Source organism: Lutra lutra, chromosome 4 (genome assembly GCF_902655055.1).
Source record: "Lutra lutra chromosome 4, mLutLut1.2, whole genome shotgun sequence".
NCBI classification, from domain to species: Eukaryota; Metazoa; Chordata; class Mammalia; order Carnivora; family Mustelidae; genus Lutra; species Lutra lutra.
In genome coordinates, this window is record NC_062281.1 from 131,635,638 (window position 1) to 131,657,173 (window position 21,536).

The 21,536-nt window shown below is 38.4% G+C and overlaps 1 protein-coding gene across 2 annotated transcripts in view; it reads right to left on the minus strand.

The window, feature by feature from the left end:
• PTGFR (prostaglandin F receptor) overlaps positions 1-20,683 on the minus strand; it is a 49,884-nt gene extending 29,201 nt beyond the window's left edge. Inside the window, exons 1-2 of one of the 2 annotated variants that reach the window (XM_047728369.1) lie at positions 20,628-20,683; positions 16,837-17,717 (exon numbers count right to left, since the gene is read on the minus strand). In XM_047728369.1, coding sequence (XP_047584325.1) covers positions 16,837-17,634 — 798 coding nt within the window. In that variant the 5' untranslated portion in view covers positions 17,635-17,717; positions 20,628-20,683. Of the gene's footprint in view, positions 1-16,836; positions 17,718-19,117; positions 19,342-20,627 lie in introns of those variants that run through there. The other variant, XM_047728368.1, reaches the window with a different exon arrangement.
• Positions 20,684-21,536: the final 853 nt, after the last annotated feature.

Sequence of the window (21,536 nt, forward strand, 5' to 3'; positions counted from 1 at the left end):
ATATATTGAAGTTATTAATCAAGCATAATAGATATGGTATAATTAAATGTTTCCTTTATAATTATACTTTAAGCCTTAAGGAGAATTACTTTGAAAGTGTTTCCTTTGTTGCTCACAAGTTAATCTTTATTTAATTGTGATTTATTATTTGCTTTACTTCCCCATATAAATTCTAGAAAAGTAATTTATCCATTACTTATGTGTCAAATAAAATTTCAAGCCAACAACTTTCTGCTATAGTTCTTCTCTATTGCAATCTATTTTTCATCTGGCAGCCGAAGTCATCTTTTTAAACCATGTGTCAGATCATACCTTTCCCTTGTTAAGAAACTCTCCAAAGGGGACACCCAGGTGGCTTAGTCATTAAGCATCTGCCTTCGGCTTAGGTCATGATCTCAGGTCCTGGAATCGAGCCACACATTGGGCTCCTTGCTCAGCAGGGAGCCTGCTTCTTCCTGTCCCTCTGCTGCCCCCCATTTGTATTCCTCTCTCACTGTCTCTGTCAAATAAATAAATAAAAATCTTAAAAAGCAACAACAACAACAAAAAAAAACCTCTCCAAAGGTTTCCCACTGAATTTCAATCTAAAGCCAACATGGTCCATAAGACAATCTGACCCCTGCCTTCGTCTCCATCCTCAAATCCTACCACCTTCACCAGCGCTCCCTTGGTCCAGGGAATGGCCTTTGTTTTGTCCCTCATTACAACAGCTCAACCCCACCACTGGGTTTTTGTGCTGACTGTTCCCCCTGCCTGACCACCATGCCCACATATCTCCCAATTCCTGGCTCCTTTTTTTCACTCAGGGCTAACCTCAGAGCGAGGCCTTCCTTAACCATCCAACCTAAGAGTCCTAGCCCCCACTTCAGTGACAGGACTTACCACTATTTAAAATCATCGCAATAATTTATATACTTATTATCTCTCCCTCTTTCTCTCTCTCTCTCCAAACAGCCCCTAACCTTTGGCAACCACCACTGCAAAAGAATATAACCTTCATGAGAGAGGGAATATCACTTGTCATGTCCAGCACCATAGCCTCATATCCGGAGCAGTATGTGACACTTGGAAGGCACTAAGAAAAATATTTATTGAATAAATGAATGAGCATTTCTAAACATATTATATTTATAGATGTGTTTTAATTACTCTTTTATAGCAAATTCTCACGAAGGCCGTATCTTTGGCTCTCTTCAAAAATCAAGGACTATGGCATTCTCCGGCTACAAACATGCCTGGGTATGATTGCAAACAGTAGTGTCCTGATACCAAAACCATCAGGTTTTGCAAGACATTTGGAATAAACAGGCTGTTCAGTGAAAGACGAACATATTTTCAACATAAAAGTTTGTTTTGTTGTAATCTTCATGTCACCCTCTGGTTTTAATCAAAGCCTCACTGGTCCCTCAAACATTCAGCAAAGATTTCTTTCTCCTGGAAGGGGCTTTACCCTTTCAATGACAGAAGAGAAGAAAAAGAACACTTCTCAAAGGGTAAAAAATTTCTGCCAAAATCCAGGTTATTTTTAATACTCAATATCAACTAACAAAGCTACCATATTTGTTTTCATTTGGAATTTTTAATTTACACAGATAAATTAGGATGCCTTTAGGTTGGGGACAGGGGCAGGTAGGAGACTAAGGACATTGTCAATGCTCTAGAAGGGAGAAGAGAAGAAAAAAAAGTTTTTTTCAATTTTTTGAAGGCAGTCTTTTTAGCAAATTTGTTCAAAGATTTACTTTCAATTAGGTCTATGTCAGTACAAAAATAATCCTCCTTTTAATCATGTTTATGTTTTCTCCACAAATCAAGTAGAGACATTAAGACATTAAGGACATCACTTTAATGTCTTTGAATGGTCTTCCTATCAGAGCTCTTTCTCACGAATCTTGACTTAAATCTGAAGACATTTTGATTTTAACTAAAATTTCAGTTATAATGCACAACCAAGGCAGTTGTGTAACTGCTTTGGATCCTAAATGCAAGTAACATCAAGACTTCTATGATTGCATCCTTTGGGTGAACCCACTGCACATGCAGAGTCATGTCTTAGAAAATACGCAAGTGAAAATATAATAAGGTTTCAATGGGTTAAGATTGGTAGAATACTGAGAGCATTGTGTCTGGAATATTGTAGGAGTTACCGATGAAATTTTTAAATTAATTAATCCTTATACTACAAAACAAAATTTCTAAGCAAGAATGAACTTTACATTTAAAATGATCATCATGAGTGGCTCAGTTGGCTAAGCAGCTGCCTTAGGCTCGGATCAGGATTCCAGGGTCATGGGATCGAGCCCTGCATGGGCTCCCTGCTCAGCAGGGAGCCTGCTTCTCTCTCTCCTTCTGCCTGCCACTCTGCTTACTTGAGCTCTCTCTCTATCTCTGTGCCAAATAAATAAATAAAATATTTTTAAAATAAAATGAAATAAAATAAAATGATCATCACAATTAGAGTTGTATAATTATATTTCCAAAACTTAACTCGTTTTTTTAAATAACATTTAAAAAATGAAATCCTTATGTGACATTGATATGTATTTAATAACCATAGCTATAAAGATGTTGTTTCATCAGTAATTTCATTTGTGATTAAAGAATTCTAAAGATGAGCTGCATTTTCCTTGAGACTTTCCAAGAAGTATACCAGACATCACAGGAAACAGAGCAGAAACACATGACATTGACTCTGTCACTAATGAGCTCCCTATCCAGTTAAGAGATTAGACAATCACAAAGCAAACAGTGGGAATTTTATGATTATATAGAATTAGATGCTGTATTTTATCCATAGAAAGAGAGACAAATGTGGACTAGAATAATCAGAATGGGTCTCATGGGGAAAATTATTACAAATGTAAACAAAACAATGAATTTCAGAATTATAATTCCTCTAATAAAAAGAAAATCAGATTTGAATCAGTGTAATGTGCTACAGTAACATATTCCTACAGAGATCATTTTAGCCACCAGGCACACACACATTTGACTACACTTCATGCTAAACTATGTAACTTTGGCAGTTTTTTTACGAAACAGCCTTTCTTCAAGCCAGTTTGAAAGGAAAATACTCAGTTACTCAATTAGCCTTTGTATATGAGCATTCTGACTTTAATTATAAAACAATATTCAATGAACAGTATGTACCTATTACTAAAGCCACAGCACATTCATCCCTCCCTCCCCTCCTCAGGCTGGGTGGGAGAGTACGTCTGTCACTGTGCAGGAAGGCCTAAGGCTGCATTTGTTCCTCCATCCACCACAAAGAGGGGCCTTCAACAGACAGGAAAAATGAAGGTAGTTCCAAAGTAGAGATCTCCCACTTTCAAGCTAAAACATTTTTTAGTGTTTTGGCCTGAGCAGGGAAGGGGGTAGGGAAGGGAGGGGAGCAGAAATTCCTCAGGACTCTTTGGGTTCTATTATTTTGCTCAGTACCTGAATACACAGGGCATCCCTCAGAATTCACTGTGAGGCATGATTTTTAATTGACTGCTTAGTTGTCTTTTTATACTCTTCTGCAGATAAATAATCTCTGCGCGAGTCAGGCAGGTTTGAACTTGAGATTTTGGCAACCATATAAAACAAACCAAGAAATTCAAAAGAAGGATAGCACCAACACTGTGGCTTACATCCTAAAGTTAATTCATACATGGCAGGGGGGCGGGGAGGTGTTAGAGGCAAGGGCGCCAATATAGGTAAAAGAGTTTATCCATTCATCTTTCCAGCCAAATATAAATGGTGTGCTAAATGGACCGTGTGGAAATCCACATCAATCTGAAACTATCTAAATAAGCAGAATGGCTTTGTATTACTATCATTTAGCTTATACAGATAAACCTAAAGCATGCAATTAGGAGAAGGTCAATAGCACACAGAGGAAATTATTCCTAGAGAGACTACCGGATTTGCCAACATCCAGGAGAGCATTTAGCAAACTGGCTTCAGCACCTGTATCCACAGATCAGCCTGCTATAAGCTTTGAGGGATGAACTAAAATAACTAAGATGTCTTCCAACTGCCATGCATTTAGAACTGCTTGGTATGTTTCTTCTTTTGTCTTTTCTCAGCAATTCTTCATACTCCTTTGAAATAAGAAACAGTCTGCCTTAGCTGTCTTTGGACTTTTCAGGAGAGAAAAGAATCACCACACACTTAGAATCATTTCAAAACCCCCTCACACTATCAAAGTTTATTAAGACTCTGGAACTGGGGCTCCTGGGTGGTTCCGTGGGTTAAAGCCTCTGGCCTTCGGCTCAGGTCATGATCCCAGGGTCCTGGGATCCAGACCCGCATCAGGCTCTCTGCTCAGTGGGGAGCCTGCTTCCTCCTCTCTCTCTGCCTGCCTCTCTGCCTACTTGTGATCTCTGTCGGTCAAATAAATAAAATTAAAATCTTTAAAAAAAAAAAAAAAGACTCTGGAACTTTAAAAATTTTTTCAGTATTTCAGGTAGTTTTTCAATTCAGAAATAGTGTACGAGAGAAATACTGCAAGTGTCTGTGGCAAAAATATGTAGTTATAAAAGCACATAAAGGTTAAACTATATCAGAAACTAATTCTCCATGCACCCAATGAACAAAGCATAATGATAAACATATCTGCTGCTACTTTTGTGTTGCAATTTGGAAACAAACTTTTATGTTAGGAAACAAGGAGTAAGAAGGCATTCACACAGTTCTTTCTTTCTATATGCAGTTCTAGTCCAGCTTTTCTCCAAAGAATGCATCTGTAGTGTCAACAGACCCAGAGAGCATGCTAGGTTGCTGGAACATTCTCCGAAGTTTCTTCTTGGTGCACAGGTGTTGGCCAATTCTAAATGGAAACCTCAAGCAGAACTGGATGAAGGATAGCCCAATTATAGATGCTGATGACCAGGGTTGTCAGGAGCAAATTCCTAGAACTAATCAGAATCAATCTGCTTTCTGAGCTGCAAATTTAACCATGTTCTTCCATTCCCTTCTGGTTTAACTTCATACTTCCTGTATCAGCAAAACTAAAGCTGCTATCAAAATACTAGTAGCCAAATATAAGAAGAAAATGTACTTCTCACATTTTTTTTTTTCAATGTCAGAATTCTGGAGCCCAACCAAGAGGTATGGGAGTATGACAGAGAGGGGAAAAAAAATTCTACCCATTTTGTTTGAATGTTATGATGATACTGTATTCTAATCATAAGAATGGCACTAAAAGTTCCTTAGACTGCATCAATAATAGTAAATGCACAATGGAATCCTGAATATTCAAAAAGTCTATTGCTCTTACTGTAATAATAATTGCTTATCTTAAGAAAAATAAGAAAATAGAATTTTATAAATAATAATCTTGATTCAATACCTATGTATTGAACTTTATCACTGAAAGAAAAAGAACACAGATTGTTTAAAAGTGACCAAGAAGCATTTAAAGAATCTTATAGTAAGAAGTTAACTAATTTGAAAACATTAAGATTTACAAGTTGGTATAAGAAATTTTTAAACTATTAAACCAGACAGCTCTCGGGGCACCTGGGTGGCTCGGTGGGTTAAACCAGACAGCCCTCTAAAAATCTTAATTTAGAGGGCGCCTGGGTGGCTCAGTGGGTTAAGCCGCTGCCTTCGGCTCAGGTCATGATCCCAGGTCCTGGGTTCGAGCCCCGCATCGGGCTTTCTGCTCAGCAGGGAGCCTGCTTCCTCCTCTCTCTCTCTGCCTGCCTCTCTGCCTACTTGTGATTTCTCTCTGTCAAATAAATAAATAAAATCTTAAAAATAAATAAATAAATAAATAAAAATCTTAATTTAAAAAGAAAAAAATGCAAATATTATAAAAATATTGATAAAATAAACAGATATAAATGTATACTTAATTTTATATGCATGATAAATATAAATTAATAAGTAATAATATCTTCAATTATAAATTCTCAGTAAAAAATGTGATACTAAATTCATACTCTCAATGAAACTGGTTAAATTATACTAAAATATCAATGTTGGCTCAAGACAAAGTAGAAAACTCAAACCAAAAATCAGAAAATAAAACTCTGAGGCACATGTACCCCAATGTTTATAGCAGCACTATCCACAATAGCCAAAACATGGAAAGAGCCCAAATACCCCTCAACTGATGAACGGATAAAGAAGATGTGGTGTGCATATATATAATGGAATATATGGTGGAATATTAGCCAACAATCAAAAAGAATGAAATCTTGCCATTTCCAATGACATGGGTGGAACTAGAGTATATCACACTAAGCAAAATGTGTCAGAGAAAGACAGACACCATATGATTTCACTCATTTGTGGAATTTAAGAAACAAAACAGACGAACATAGGGGAAAGGAAGGAAAAATCAAATAAGATAAAGACAGAGAGAGAGGCAAACCATAAGAGACTCTTAAATATAAGGAACAAACTGGGGGTTGCTGGAGGGGAAGTGTATGGGGGGTGGGGTAATTAGATGATGGGTATTAAGGAGGGCACTTGATGGAATGAGCACTGGGTGTTAAATGCAACTGATGAATCACTAAATTCTACTCCTGAAACTAATACTGCACTATATGTGAACTAACTTGAATATAAATAAAATCTTGAAAGAAAGAAAAAAAAACTCTAAAACTCTATCAAAAAACACTGAAATGATGCCAAATCATCACAAAACAGCTCACATCCACATTATTTAAATTATTGAAGTACATAGAGATAGAATTTCCCATTTGTTTTTTTAAACTAGCACAATTCTAATATTAAAAGCAGAATACAATAAAAGAAGGAAATTATAGACCCATATAACTTTTTTATATATAAAAATATGCACAAAAGACCTCCCTGCAAAATACACAAACGCTCAACATCATTAGTCAGAAAGGAAATGCAAATCAAAACTATAATGAACTACCACTGGATATCCACTGAAACAGCCATAATACAAAATATGTTCCAGAAGAAAATAAGTGTTGGCAAAAATAAAGAGATATTGGAACCCTCATACATTGCTGATTGGAAGGTATAATGGTGCAGCCATCATGGAAAGCAGATTGGTGTTACCACAAAAAGCTAAACATAATATTACTATGTGACCCAGCAAACTTCACTCCTAGTTATACACCCACAAGAACTGAAAACAGTGTTCAAACAAAACCTTGTATACAAATGTTCATAACAGCACTTTTCACAATAGCCAAAGGTGGAAACAACCCAAATGTCCATCAACTAATGAGTATATAAACAAATGAGCTGTATCCATAGAAATGAATATTATTCAACTACAAAAAAAAAGAATGATGTACGGATACATACCACTACATACATGAACCTTGAAAACATTATGCTAAGTGAAAGAAGCCAAACACAAAAGGCCACATATTTTAAGATTCCATTTATATGAAATATCCAACATAAGCAAATCCATAAAGACAAGAGACTAGTGGTTGCCAGGGACCTCAGGGAGTGGGAAGCAGGGAATGGGGGATGATTGCTTAATGAGTGTGGGGTTTCCTTTTAGGATGATGAAAATGTTCTAGACAAGATAGTGGTGATGGTTACACAACATTTTGAATGTAAAAAGCGTCATGGAATTGTACCCTTTAAAATGGTTAAATCATGAATTTTATGTTGTGTGAATTTTGTCACAATAAAAATAAATTATTACTCAAAAAATGATTTCAGTTATGGGAAAGCATGGTCATGAAAGGGAACACTCTACATTGTAACTGACAGACTGAATGCACGTCTAAATAAAATGTGAAGAAGATGGTAGTTGTACATAAAGTTAAAGACAGATCAGTAGGGTGAAATAAAAGGTCCAGAAAGAGAGGTGCCTGGGTGGCTCAGTGGGTTAAAGCTTCTGCCTTCGGCTCAGGTCATGATCCCAGGGTCCTAGGATCCAGACCCGCATCAGGCTCTCTGCTCAGTGGGGAGCCTGCTTCCTCCTCTCTCTCTCTGCCTACCTCTCTGCCTACTTGTGATCTCTGTCTGTCAAATAAATAAATAAAATCTTTAAAAAAAAAAAAAAAAAGGTCCAGAAAGAGCCAAACACACTTAACAATTTCATACATACAAAGGGTAGAATTTTAAAGAGTTACAGAAAGATCATTCAATAAACTATTTTGGGCCAGCTAGCTAACCATTCAAAAGAATATTCGTATTATTAACTTGCAAACAAAATAAACTATAAATATATTAAAAACATAAATACAAAAAATGAAAAAGCAAAAGTGCTAGGAAAAAAGAGAGAAATACCAATATCATCTCAGCCTGAGAAAAGTATTTTTGAACATGAAAGCAGTAACCACAAAAAAACTTATTGATTCATTCACTACTTTTATAAATTAAAATACTAAATAAAAAGGCTAACAATGAACATGGAAAAACAATTGCTTTTATAACAACTGATTTTATAGCTGTTTTTATATATTAGCATTATCTGTTCTTTGTTATCCAAAGAGTTCTTGAAAATCATTTACAGAAACCTACGTATTCACAAAAAAAGAAGATAATGCCCAATTATATAAGAAAAAGAAAGTTTATTCTATTAATCAAAGAAATTAAACCAATATATTTTCCCTATCAGATGAGTAAAAGTATGCACTCAGAATGCTAATAGTGGTAATCTCTAAAGAGTGGGATTTGGAAGATATTTTTCCTAATTTGAATGTGTAGTTTACTGTATCTTTTTAACAATACAATTTTCTACTTAGAGAAAACATTGCATTTTTTAAAGTAGATCGAGAGGACAGGATACACAAATTTAATGTTCCTTAGTAAGGAAAAGATACCTATGGAAATAAAGAGAGGCCTTCCTTTCCAGTGCAGTTCCTAGGACACAGGAGTGTCTCTCTCCTCACGTGCTACTCCTACCCCTGGCTTCCTGCTTTCCACTTCCGTCCTTGCCTTGTCCCTGCTCCTCCCTGCTCTCCACTCCTGGATGTCTCCCAGTCCTTCCTGGGCATTCCTGTGGGTTTTATTTTCCTTGTTTTCCTCCACTATTTACTAAAGAAATTCATACAGCAATTAACACTTTGCCCTGCTCCCAGACAAGGCCAAAATATGCAAACAGTTATATTTATTCCACCTTAAAAGTGGAAAGAGAGGGGCACCTGGATGGCTCAGTTGGTTAAGCATCCACTCTTAATTTCGGCTCAAGCTATGATCTCAGGGTTGTGAGATGGAGCTCACTTAAAAGTCTTTCTTTTCCTCTCCCTCTGCCCTCCTCTTCTCTCTCCTTCTCTCAAAAATTTTTTAAAAAATTAAAATTTAAAAAATAAAAGTAGAAAGAGAAGGAAGAGTATGAATTAGGGGTTGGAGAGGAGTGCAAAGACCATGGATAAAATGAAGAAGCTAAAAGGATGATTGCTAGAAGGGGCCTCAGGAATATTTTCCCAGGTCAAGACTCTGTCTCTGCTTCACTGTCCACCTAGAGAGACACCGAACGTTCTACCCAGCAGAAGTCTGCCAAATGAGTAAATCAATGAGTAAATTAGCAAGTACATCTAAGCATAAGTGATTTTATTTTCTTCATTTCTATTATCAATGTTTATGGTAATCTGTTTTTCTCTATTTTCAGTCCTTTCCAGCACTTTCTTAAATAAATTCTTGGAAAGACTTGGTGGTTCTTGTAATGCTTCATTTCACCCACATTTATTTCTGTTCTATATCCTGAGTCACTTTTCTTACCAATAGACAGTACAAAATACTGATTTGAATTATTAAATTATCTTATCTTATGATTTAATTTTTCTGCTACTCATGTGTCATTATTTGAAAATTCTCCTAGCTTTTAATATTAATTTATCATGACCTGCTGTGTTCTAATATGGTAAAAGTCTGTCCTAAATACTAAGTTTCTTATTCGTACATTTTTGTATCTCTAGGAATTATATACATTATTATCTCTTTACTCCTTGGTTTTTACATTACTTCACTTAGGATCCCATTTATTTCCAGTAATTTTTCCTCCTAAATAATGTACTACAGAAATTTTTCACTTTTATGTTATCAAAAGTCATCTCATCCACATATATTCACAAGAGAATACCTGTTATTCTCTTATAACATAAATGTAATCAAATATCTTCGTATTTCAATTTCCTACACATGCCTTCCCTTGTCTTCTAGGAGTATCGTTTCTTACAGCATAGATATTGTGAACACTTAAATCGGTGATTGTTACTGCAGTATCTAAAACACTGCCTTGCACAATAGTAGGGTGCTCAATAAATATTTGTCAAACCTATAGACAAGTAATAATTGTGGGCCACCAAATCAGAAGGGACTGCCATCTACTAGAGCATCCATTACTCCTTTAATAACTAATTAAAAAGTGCCTTCAATTGTCTCATTGACAAAGGTATTGTCTGGCTGCAGTAATATTTAATAGTAACAGCGACAAAGATGATAATGTATAATCACTGACACATATGATACTATGTCAGGCACTATTTTAACTTACATATATGAATTTATTTAGTCCTCCCAACAACCCAATGAACCATTACAATACTCATCTTACATATGAAGAGACAGGCACAGAGTGGTTATTGTCACAGAGCCAGGAGGTGGAATAAACAGGATTCTTCTTAGCTCTCAGACAGGGTATGCCTTTCACTTCCACTAAGTTACAAGCTCTTTGAGGGAAGAGCATTATCTCACTCCTTGGAACTACTCACAACCCAAGCATAGCGCAGTATATGTAACAGTCTCAATAAATGGGAGCTAATTTTAACCTGATCCCAGTAATTTATAGATTAATACCTTATGAATGATTATCATCATAAAATATTGGAGTATTTGAATTCATATTATGCAGATCTGTAGACAACATCTTTATTACTGGCGAGACAGTGAAATAAGGAAGGGTACCCGAAACTTCAGGTGGAAATGTCCAAGAAAACTTTTCTGAAGCTTCAAGCTCCCTCTGCTCCTTTCCACAGCAACCAAACCTTCTTAATAGAGGAGGACACGGTAAACACCAGACTAAACACAGATGACTGATTTTCTAATTGAGATGGTGGGTAGTGGTAAAAGCAATAGACTTTTTGAGGATTTTGGATTTTAGATTTACTACTGGCCACCTATTGTATTATGAGATGTAGGGAGGTCAGATCATTTTTTCTGATAGTACTTTTAGGTAAGTCGTAGTATTATAATCAGTTCACAGAGGTAAAAAAAAATTGGCTTAGAGTCACTCCCTGTTATAGCCAAGAGGTGGTTGGGATAGGACCCTATCTCCCTGCCTGTACTTGAATAATTACAGCATCTTAAAGAGAAGGCTAGATTTGGAACTGTGCACAAAATCTAAAATAAATCCTTTTATGTTACTCAATTGATTCTGTCTCCTCATCATCACACTACAGCTACTCCATGGTGGTGTTCTACCATCAGGAGGAGTGAGAAAAAACAGCCTCCCTGTCTGTATGAAACCACAATTATACCCACTCTTCTGTGGCATTACCATCTTTACACTCAGGAGAGGATGGACAGAAAGACAGGTTTACACAAGCTTTGAAAAGTAATACTTGCAAATGTGAAAAGATCATTTTCTCCTATTGGGTGAAGTCTTCTCTAAATATAGAAAAATGGCATTGATGTACCAGGTAAAATTTGGTGTGGCTAGAAATGCCTTCCAAAGCAAATACAATGGAAGTTATTTTATATACCTCCTGTAAGGATAAGGCTAAACAAAGTTGGAGCGCCTGGATGGCTCAGTTAGTTAAGCATCTGCCTTCAGCTCATGTCATAATCCTGGGGTCCTGGGATCAAACCCCGCATTAGGCTCCCTGCTCAGTGAGAAGCCTGCTTCTCCCTCTCCCTGTGCTGCTCCTCCTGCTTGTGCGCTCACTCTTTCTCTCTCTCTGTCAAATAAGTAAGTAAGAAAAACTAAACAAAGTTAAAACTGGCAACCTTGAGAGATTCTGGGCACATTAACATCTTGAATTGTTCTTTAAATGTTTTGGAGCTTAATAAAAACCTCAAGACACATTAAGCCAGAAGATTTCTATGTCCAAGAGGGTATAAATCTAATCCACATGTTTCTGATTCATTTACTTTTGAATCATTCAAGCAATGTTTTTAAGTGCCCTCCCAATGTCTATGGTATCTTTGGGCATTTTTATAACTCTTTTGCCTTAAAAACAGGAAATCTTGTTTTGCCAAGAGTAAATTAACTTAAAATACCAAAAGTATTCCAACCACTATACACATCTAAAGCAACAGAATTTTACGAAAATTCTCAACTTAGCAATGTCTCTTTTAATTGACGTTTGCTGAACCAATCTTACACCATACACTTTCATGGAGTGAGATAATAAACGCAAAGGAATTCAACTCCAAAGGTCTGTATGTAGCTCAATATGTTCATCAAATCACACCTATCTGTAATATAGTTTACATTTTGATAATGTATAAATGACTGGACTTCTGATAGACTGTGCTAAGCTGTAGGAAAGAGATTTTGTATCCCCACATCTACCCATTACTGCACACAGAGTGACCAAAAGGGGGGAGCCATGGTCAAGGCAGCTTCCTTTAGGAGGGTAAATTCCCCAAGAGCAAGGCTCTCATCATTTGCCATAAGCCCTCTAAGACCTGTTCATTTGGATGCCAATACCTGTAGTAATTCAGTCAAACTTCAATCGGCTACCCAACGTTTTTAATTATCGCTGACAACATCTTAGTGACTAAATGTTTAACTACACTGGCTAGAAACACTAGCATTAGGAGTAAATAATCTTAAAAAAAAATCAAGTTCAAATTTTATATATGCAAGGGAACACATTTCTTGGATAAACTCATCTACATAAGAAATCTATTTACTTTTCATAGGCTTTACTCTTCTTTTCCCAAATCAAAATTACCCTCTGCCCCTGAAGTAAAAGTGAACAAATGTATGTCCTTCTAGTAAAAGATTGCTGAAGTTTAATAGTGTCTACAGGTGCTGACTTAGGGAACAGATTAAAAATTACCATTTGGTTTCAGCATTTGCCTAATTAACTCTTACCTACAAAACCGAGAATCCACATTCTGGTCAATCATTTGCAATCTCTGGACATTCATACTAAAGTTACAGTCAACCAGTCAACAACTATTTATCGCTCTGCTAAACTGATGAAATAAGCATAGCAATAATAATAAGTTTCTTTCAGGGTTACGTATTCTAGAACGGATCATTAAAAAGAATAATTACTTGTATAAAAACAAAAATAATATCAAGAAAATGTTTCTTGAAGGGCTGATAAACGGGCTTTTTTCCCCTCACCCTAGAAACATCAAAAGAATGTCTTCAAGATTTACTTATTAAGGAATGGGGACTCACTTAGGATACACAGAAGACAATTGTATAGTTGCCATTTGTCTCTTAAAGATTATTGTATTAATCTGTTGCTAAATGAAATTGTAAACTAGTCAGTGACCCTTGTAGTTTCCTGTATTTTTCAGTTGGGATTATAATTGAATGAATTTATATGAGTCCCCAGGTTTAAAACTATAAAATCCAGATATTATAAAAGTTTAAATTTTATTGAGCTATAGTTTAAATTAATATTACATTTGTACTACATTTCTAAATCTTAATTCCTGAAAACACACACTTCCTCCTTTGGAAAAATAATACATTATATTTAAAAAATTTTTAAAAAACACTAGAGGGGATTTTAGGGCAATGAAATTATTCTGTATGATACTCCAATGATGGACACATGTCCATATTAATTTATCCAAGCTCACACAATGTACAACATTATGGAAAAACACTACAGACTTCAGTCAGTAAGAATGGGGCATGAATTGTGATAAATGTACCACACCAAAGGAGGACTTACTAATAAGGAAGGGTAACAAAGAGGTCAGGGGGAACATGAGAGAATGTAAATGTAAATGTAAAATCTGTGCTTTTCACTCATTTCCCTGTAAACCTAAAACTACTCAAGAAAAAATAAAGTCTACTAAATAGAGGAAGAGAAAACTCAAACAACATGATCATCTCACCTGTGTATTGGTTGAACTAGATCATTGAAATTAATAAAGCATTCCCTTTGTCATCAGCTACAAATTTAAATAGTTTTAGAAATTATGCCACTATTGCCAAGTTTCAACACAGTGAATCTTAACAAGCACAACCACTGTCATCTGCATTATTTGTTCCACTTAGTGTGTGCACCTGTAACTTTGTTCCAGTTTGAGGCTTGAAACTGACAGTGAAAATAAGTCAAAAATTGGGCACAAATGTTCAACCAGATTATAAATCCAACAATTTATATTCATCAATCAAAGAAAGAAGGCACATGATGTAAAGTAGGGCATTGGGGGAAGCTATCAATATTATAGGACAACTATGGGAATCCAGAAGCTTGATTTCAGAGATATTTTTAAAACTTCTTAGTTTTTAAAAATACAGGGTGGAGAGTGATGGCTCAGTCATTAACACCCATGCAATTTTTCCTAAGCATTTAAGGAAAAAAATGGAGAAATATTTCAAATGAGATGCTAGCACTGGGTGTTATTTGGCATTCCCAAACCTGAGTTTTTTTTTTTAACTAGGGTTCCATTTAGAGCTGACTGGTGGCCTTACCCTAATGCCAAAGGCACGTGTGTCCGGACCACAGAAGTTATGAATCTCTTAGTCAGAATTTGCTATAAAGACCTAAGTCTTCACAAGAGAAACCAAGAATGCAAAGAATGCTTCAAATAAAATATCAATCCATCAGCAAGTGTCGGTGGCATATCCATTATGCATCTAACAGAGAAATAATTCTTACGCTAAGAGGCATTTTAGAAATATTGATCCACTGGTGTCATAGGTGTGTTGATAATTCATAAACAGAACATAGACCTGGAAAATGTTGCACAAAAATAAAACTGTGCTCCCAGTAGAAATATGTTCAAAATAGGAACTAAATTGTAATATCTATTTCAACAGTGAAGGAAACCAAAAATTCAGGAAGAGAAATTAGAGAAAAACATAAATTCAAAATATCCATGATGAGCATGAAATCTTGCTACCTTCCACAGTCTCACAGCAGTCAACCTATCTGTCACTCCTCTCTCTCAGTCAAAAGCCATAACTAAGCAGAATTTTAAAGGTGACTGAGAACAAACAGAAACGAAAGCACCAGTGATCACCTTGGTTGCCCTGACCACCTGTCTCTCCTTGCACACCGTATCCCATTGTTTTCAGGTTCTCTCCAGAGCTACGACTTTCATTTAAAATGTTTCTTTAACTATTTTCAGGTACCTCTTTTCTCACCTTCCTCATATTCTCTTTTTAACCCTCAATTAATTTCAGTGCTACTCACACTCACTTCTGATTTTGGAAAAGCTACTCTATTTCAAAGTTTAAGGGGAAAAAAGGAGTCTCCTTTGAAGGGAATTCCCTTTGTCAAGTGGCATAAATTAAACTTCAAGAATGAACGCTGAAGTGATTCCTAGTATTGACAGAACTGTTCTCTGCTTCAGGTTCAAATAACTAGACTATGAGCACAGATCAAATCCTGGCTTGGTTTCACCTCAGGCCTACTAAAATGATAACAGGCAGGTCTCAAAAGGTTGACTTACCACTGACAGACCCAACCTAGCCTCCCTGGGCTTGGGCTCCGAGGACCAATTCAAGACAATTCAAGAAAGCTAAACTGAGACTGTGAGGACATAATATGAATAAAGAAATCTTCAAAAAGTAGCAATCCTTTTGTAAAATAAAATCAGCTGTCAGGGGATCTGTCTGTAACAGCAGGTCTCACAAACTTTCTTGTGCATCAGGATCATCAAGATTGTTTATTAAAACTCCACTAGCAACAATGTTTAGACATGGGCCTGCTAGGGGTTTAGGAAAACTGCATCAGCAACAAGCACCTTTATAGGACCAGGCAAGGGTGCATTCCATCTACCTTCATCTCCCCTACCTGTGGCTCCCCTGTATTACTATCTCTAGCCTATTTGTTCACCAGTACCGAAAAAGGAATGAAAATCATCTTTACTGCCATCACTAGCTGTGTACGGAGGATTCTTTTTCTAATTCATGGCATGTTGTTACTCTTCCCATCATAAAGTAAAATGATGAAGGGAGTTATGGCCATACTTAAAAATCATATGTATTTTTTTCTTCCATCTAGAAGATACTATAAATGACTGATGTTTGTTGTTAATTCCTTAACCTTAGTTTTCATTTCCAAATAAAAATCAAACACAGCTACTGGCTACATTTAAAAATTTTTTTTCTTAAAGGAATGGAATGATAAGGGAATGATCCCTGGTTTTCCTACCAATCACACCTCTCCCTGAACTATGAGCATTGTTCTTGGGTTGGTGAACTAGTGATTTCTTCACCTAACCTATCCATAGAGTTCACCTCAACTCTCCAACTATCTCAACTCATCACCTCCCTTTGTAAGCCAAGACCTAGTCCTGTGTGTTTAGAAGAACCCAGGAGCTAATATGCCTTTTAGATAAATTAAAAGTCTGTGTGACTTTCTTCTACTAAGACTTAAGTTGAGTCCATTACAATACTGTATTATAGTTGGTCAGTTTTTTTCATTTTGACACTAATCCTATTAAGTATATTAAAACTATGTTGCTCTGTTAAAATTACTTTATCCTCTTCTGCAAGCAGGTTACACTATAGTTAGAATTGTTTAGCAAGACATTTCTTTCAACTCAGGACTTGTAGGAAAATAACCATGTGTACCATAAATAGCTTAATCCTGAGCCAGAGCTGGGTGTTAAAGTAAGTTTTGAGTAGGAATAAACTCCAGCATTTAAAAGATTGAACAGTGCTGCCTCAAGACCACAACTTTGAAAAAAACAACAAACCTCATATTTAACAGGGAAAAACAAAAGAAAGCAGAAATTGTCAAAATGTTAGGCTCTTACCAGAAATGGACTCCAGCAAATGCAGGAGACACACATAATAGCCAGGAGCTGGATGACCATTTCAAAATGATGAGACCTGCCTTGTCTGTGCTGCTGACTTTTAAATTTAACTCTTAAAAGTGTAATTCCTGTGATGGCATTGCACAAGAATGAAACGCCAAGGGCTAAGAGCCCCAGAAAAGAAAAGAGTAGAAGGTAAAACCTATCTTCCCAGTCTTTGATGTGCTCTGTTTTGTAGAAACACCAGGTCCTCGATGCTTGAATTTTATAGTTTCGATGCCCAAGGATGGGTAGCAAAGCTATGAAAACAGCAAACAAGCACACTCCACTCAACATCATTTTCACATGTTTGGATGTGATTTTCGTAGAATGAAATATTGGCTTGGTGACTCCAATACATCGCTCAATGGCCATCACACTGCCTAGAAAAAGCGGACATAGACCAGAGAATACCATGCAGATACCAAAAATACTGCAAAGGATGTTCGACTGGTCAAAGCGGATCCAGTCTTTATCAGAAGCATACACAAAGACTGCTATAGCTCCATTGATGAGGTGGCCAAAGAAGTCTGTGATTACCAGGGCACTGGCCAAAAGTAGAAACGATGCCTTGGACTTCTGTCTAAATCTCTGATAGGCCTTCATGAGAATAGCAATGGCAAGGCTGTTTGATAAAATTCCCACTGTCATGAAGATGATTGAAAAAAATACCGAAAACCAGTTGTCCGTCTGGCAAGTTGTATTGGAAAGGAGCCCAGCTGCAGGAGATACTGGCTGTTTGGAATTGTTCATAGACATTGTTGTGGAGCTTAAAAAAAAAAAAATGCTGGCCACTCAAGTCATCTCTCTCTCAGCACAGTGCAGGCTTGCAGTCCAGACATCTGTAGCATAAAGACAGGAAGTGTGAGGAGTATAAACTGCTCATCTGGCTTTTAAGACTGACGCGCCCCAGCACCCCGTGGTGGGACTCAGATGTATCTGGCCTATCATAAGCAAGGTTGCATCATACCACAGCAGCACACATCTGCCTGCCTTTCCACATTTCACTTCCAAGGTAAAGAAGCTGCCAAAATTGAGACCCCTTCGGTTCACTCTGTGGCCCCTCTGCAAATGGGTACCCCCAATATCTCCCCCTGACGCCTCACAGGCACCTTAAAACTTGTAAAGTTGACAAAATCTCTACCAAGATTCAATTTAAACCCCATGAAGTTTTTTAAAAGCATACTCGTCTATTTAAATAACGAGGTGACATTTAGAGTTTCTGCTTTTTTCTTGGATGGGCTTTGTCCCCAAACTGCAGATTATTCTTTAAGTGAGCCACCTGTTTGTCAGGAAGATGAGACAATCTTCTTCAAGAGGACAGAGTGGACCAGCAAGCTCACTGATGTTAAATGGGGCTTCTCTCAATACGTTCTAAAACCGTTCGATTTAGATCAAATTTCAGCAAACCACACGCAAGTGGGACCCATGGAAGGTCGAGGGGTGAGTCTCTAAGAAGCGTCTCTGGTCCAGCGAGCACCGGTGCAGAAATCCCGGCTCACGGTAAGTAAGGAGGCAGTTCGTCGCGCTCCCCGAGACATCTGCCTATATGCTGTTGACCAAGTCACAGCTGCAGGGTAGCAACGTCTCACACGTTTATCGTTCTTTCCGTGGTGTGTCGAGGCCTGAGTCACAGACCCTGCATACCCACGACCACAGCCACACGCCTCGAGCTAATTCGATTGAGGTTTCCCCGGAGCAGCTTTCCGGGAGGCTGGGAATTACCGAGCCAGCCTTTCTTGGGCCGGGCCGGAGTCGAGCCGCCCGGCCTGCGCGAGGACGGCTCCTGCTCCGGGTCTTAGAGCTCAGAGTTCGCCCTTACTGTCCCATGGCCCCTCTAAGCCTCTGCTTGCAACATCCTTCCCAAACCTAACTTGCTGAAACTTTCTGCTATTGCTCAAACGCCCTGGGGCCGGTTTCCCTCCCTCTCTGGGGGGCGCCAAATGCCTGCTCCGGCCCGGGTGCGGGACTCCCAGAGTCCCCGGCCTGAAACCACCGGACGGGCAGGGATCTCTCCGTGGTCCCATTCCCTCCCCGGGAAGCCTTTCTACACGCTCCCTACGCGCGCAGCTCAGAATCAGTTCGGGTCAGCAGAACTAGCTCCGCCGCTCGGGCATCTGGTCCAAACTTGCCAAGCTCAGACTAAGGTGACCTCCAGTGCAGCCGGGCGAGGTTCCACCTCGGTGGGGTGGAGCATCCCGAGGCCGACCCGTGGGAAAGCAGCCGCTGGAGGGCTGGTTACCTTGGCATCCCCGGCCGCCGGTAGGGCTCTCCGGGGAGAAGGGCGCCCCGTTCCGAGTGCCATCGTGCTCCGGGCTCCGCTCCGCCGCCAACGCGGGCTCCTCCCGCGCAGCGCAGCGCCGCGCCCCCGCTCCCGCTCGGGCTCTGCTGGGCCCAGCCGCGCGTCCCTCCGCGCGCTCTCCCAGCTGGAACCTGCGGGCGTGCTGGGCTCCTCGGGTAGCTCAGCGCCCCGCGGCGCTCGCAGCCTGGGCGGGATGGAGAGCGCGGGTGACCTCCGCCCCCAACCCCCGCCCTCTCCTCTCTCTTCTCCGCCCCCTTTGCCAGGAGCCCAGAGCCGGACCGGGAGAGACCAGGGCTCCGCACTCTCGGATGCTGCGGCATCTCCATCAACATCCGAGCGGCAGGCCCACCATCTGGGAAAAAGTTTTGTTTCAAACTCAAGTTCAATGCGCCATCTCTAAAGCTGCAAAATAGGAATCCGCGGAGCTGAGGAAAGAACAGACAGCTGTCGGGGCGGCGTGCTGGACTGTCCCATTGTAGTCTGCAGACGGAATCCGCCCCAAATCCCAGCTCGAGAAGGAGAAAGAAATCAGGCAGAAAGAAAGAGATGGTGTATTTGAGGAAAGGGCTTAGCGGCCAATATCCCCAGGGAGTTAAAAACAAGCATTTAAGCCACAGGCTGTAAATCAGAGTCACTGCCTGGGGGTTCACTATCAGAGGACGGGACTATGTTTCTAACTTTCTGAGGAATGTGAGAAGGCAGAGGGACGAGAAGTATTCTCGAAGGACACCTGCAAATAAGATATTAGTAACATTTTAATGATTTTTTAAAAGCCCAATGTTGACAGTATTTCTAATCGTATGTTTACTCAGAGTTGTGAATCTAAATTTTGGGGAGATCATTTCATTATCAGGTGAAGAAATACCCACTACTTCATTAGGAATTATTATTTGGGTCATTTTAATACCGTAACTGATTTTTACTAATATTGTTTTAATCCATACCTGCTGTGTCTCATTCTTCCAGCTAAACACTTACAGGAATCTATTAGTGACCTTTGTTCTTTTTATTTTAGTAAAGTTTTGCCACCACCTATGTGAAAAAATCAGCACCACATAGAAATAAACCCTCTTTACTCAGTTCTAAAGTCAGAAGGGGCCTCTAAATTCCTGGAAATTGAAAAGGATAGTAAAATGCTAAAGTGAGATAAAATAAATTAGCCATTAACTATAGAAAAGATTGATTGCACAGTTTTCCCCTGTGGTAAATATTGAGGGTTTTTTTAATGATATGATCGTGATCTATAAAATAAACTGTTACTCAGGTATGGTCAGGGAATTGAACAATTTGATTAATCAAATATTCTGGTTAGTAAAGGAATATTATATCTGGAGGAGCCAGTGTCCAAAGAACAACTCTGTAATAAGCTACGCAGAAAACGTGAATGCCATAAAGCACTATCCTTTCCCTCAACAATTAAGAAGACTTAATCACATTACGTTGCAGTTACCTGCTTATTTATGTCTCTCTCACTGAAATGAATTACTGCAGAGGTCTTGTTCCTTTCTCCACCTCACCTAGGACTGTGCCTGGTCATTTATCAAATGTTGTTTGAATTCATCCATGGTACCATCAACATTGCCAGTATTATAGTTTGAGATCTTGAAAACTCTCCATCTCGCACTTGAGCACCTCACTAACATCAGCTTCTCTATCTACTGGAAGAAAAAGAAAGAAAGAACAAAAGAAAGAAGGAAAGAAAGAAAGAAAGAACAAAAGAAAGAAAGAAAGAAGGAAAGAAAGAAAGAAAGAACAAAAGAAAGAAGGAAAGAAAGAAAGAAAGAACAAAAGAAAGAAAGAAAGAAAGAAAGAAAAAGAAAGAACAAAAGAAAGAAGGAAAGAAAGAAAGAAAGGAAGAAAGAAGAAAGAAACATCATTAATGTAATGTTAAATCATAACATGCATTATGCGATATATTCAAAACAATAGTAATTTATGTTTCAAAATACTACATAAATCCCATTTTTTTCCTTTTTTTTTTTTAGAGAGATGCACATGGAGAGCACAAGCAGGGGGAGGGGTGGAAGGAGAGAAACAAGCAGACTCCCTGCTGAGCAGGGAGTCCAATGCAGGGCTCAGTCCCATGACCTGAGCCAAAGGAAGATGCTTAACCAACTGAGCCACCCAGGTGCCCCTTAAATCCCATTTTGAAAAATTACCTACTTTGCTTGTATTCCTGGAGTTTCTTTTTTGGAATCCACTCCTCAATCGAGAGGCATTCCACTTGAAGATCAATAAAAGATTCTAAAGCACTCTTCTCCTCAAGAAAGAAAGAATATGTTACTATTAGCAGAGCAAGTTCTAATAGATATGAAAGATTAGACAACTAACTCATAAAAGAAAAAAAGTTACACACACG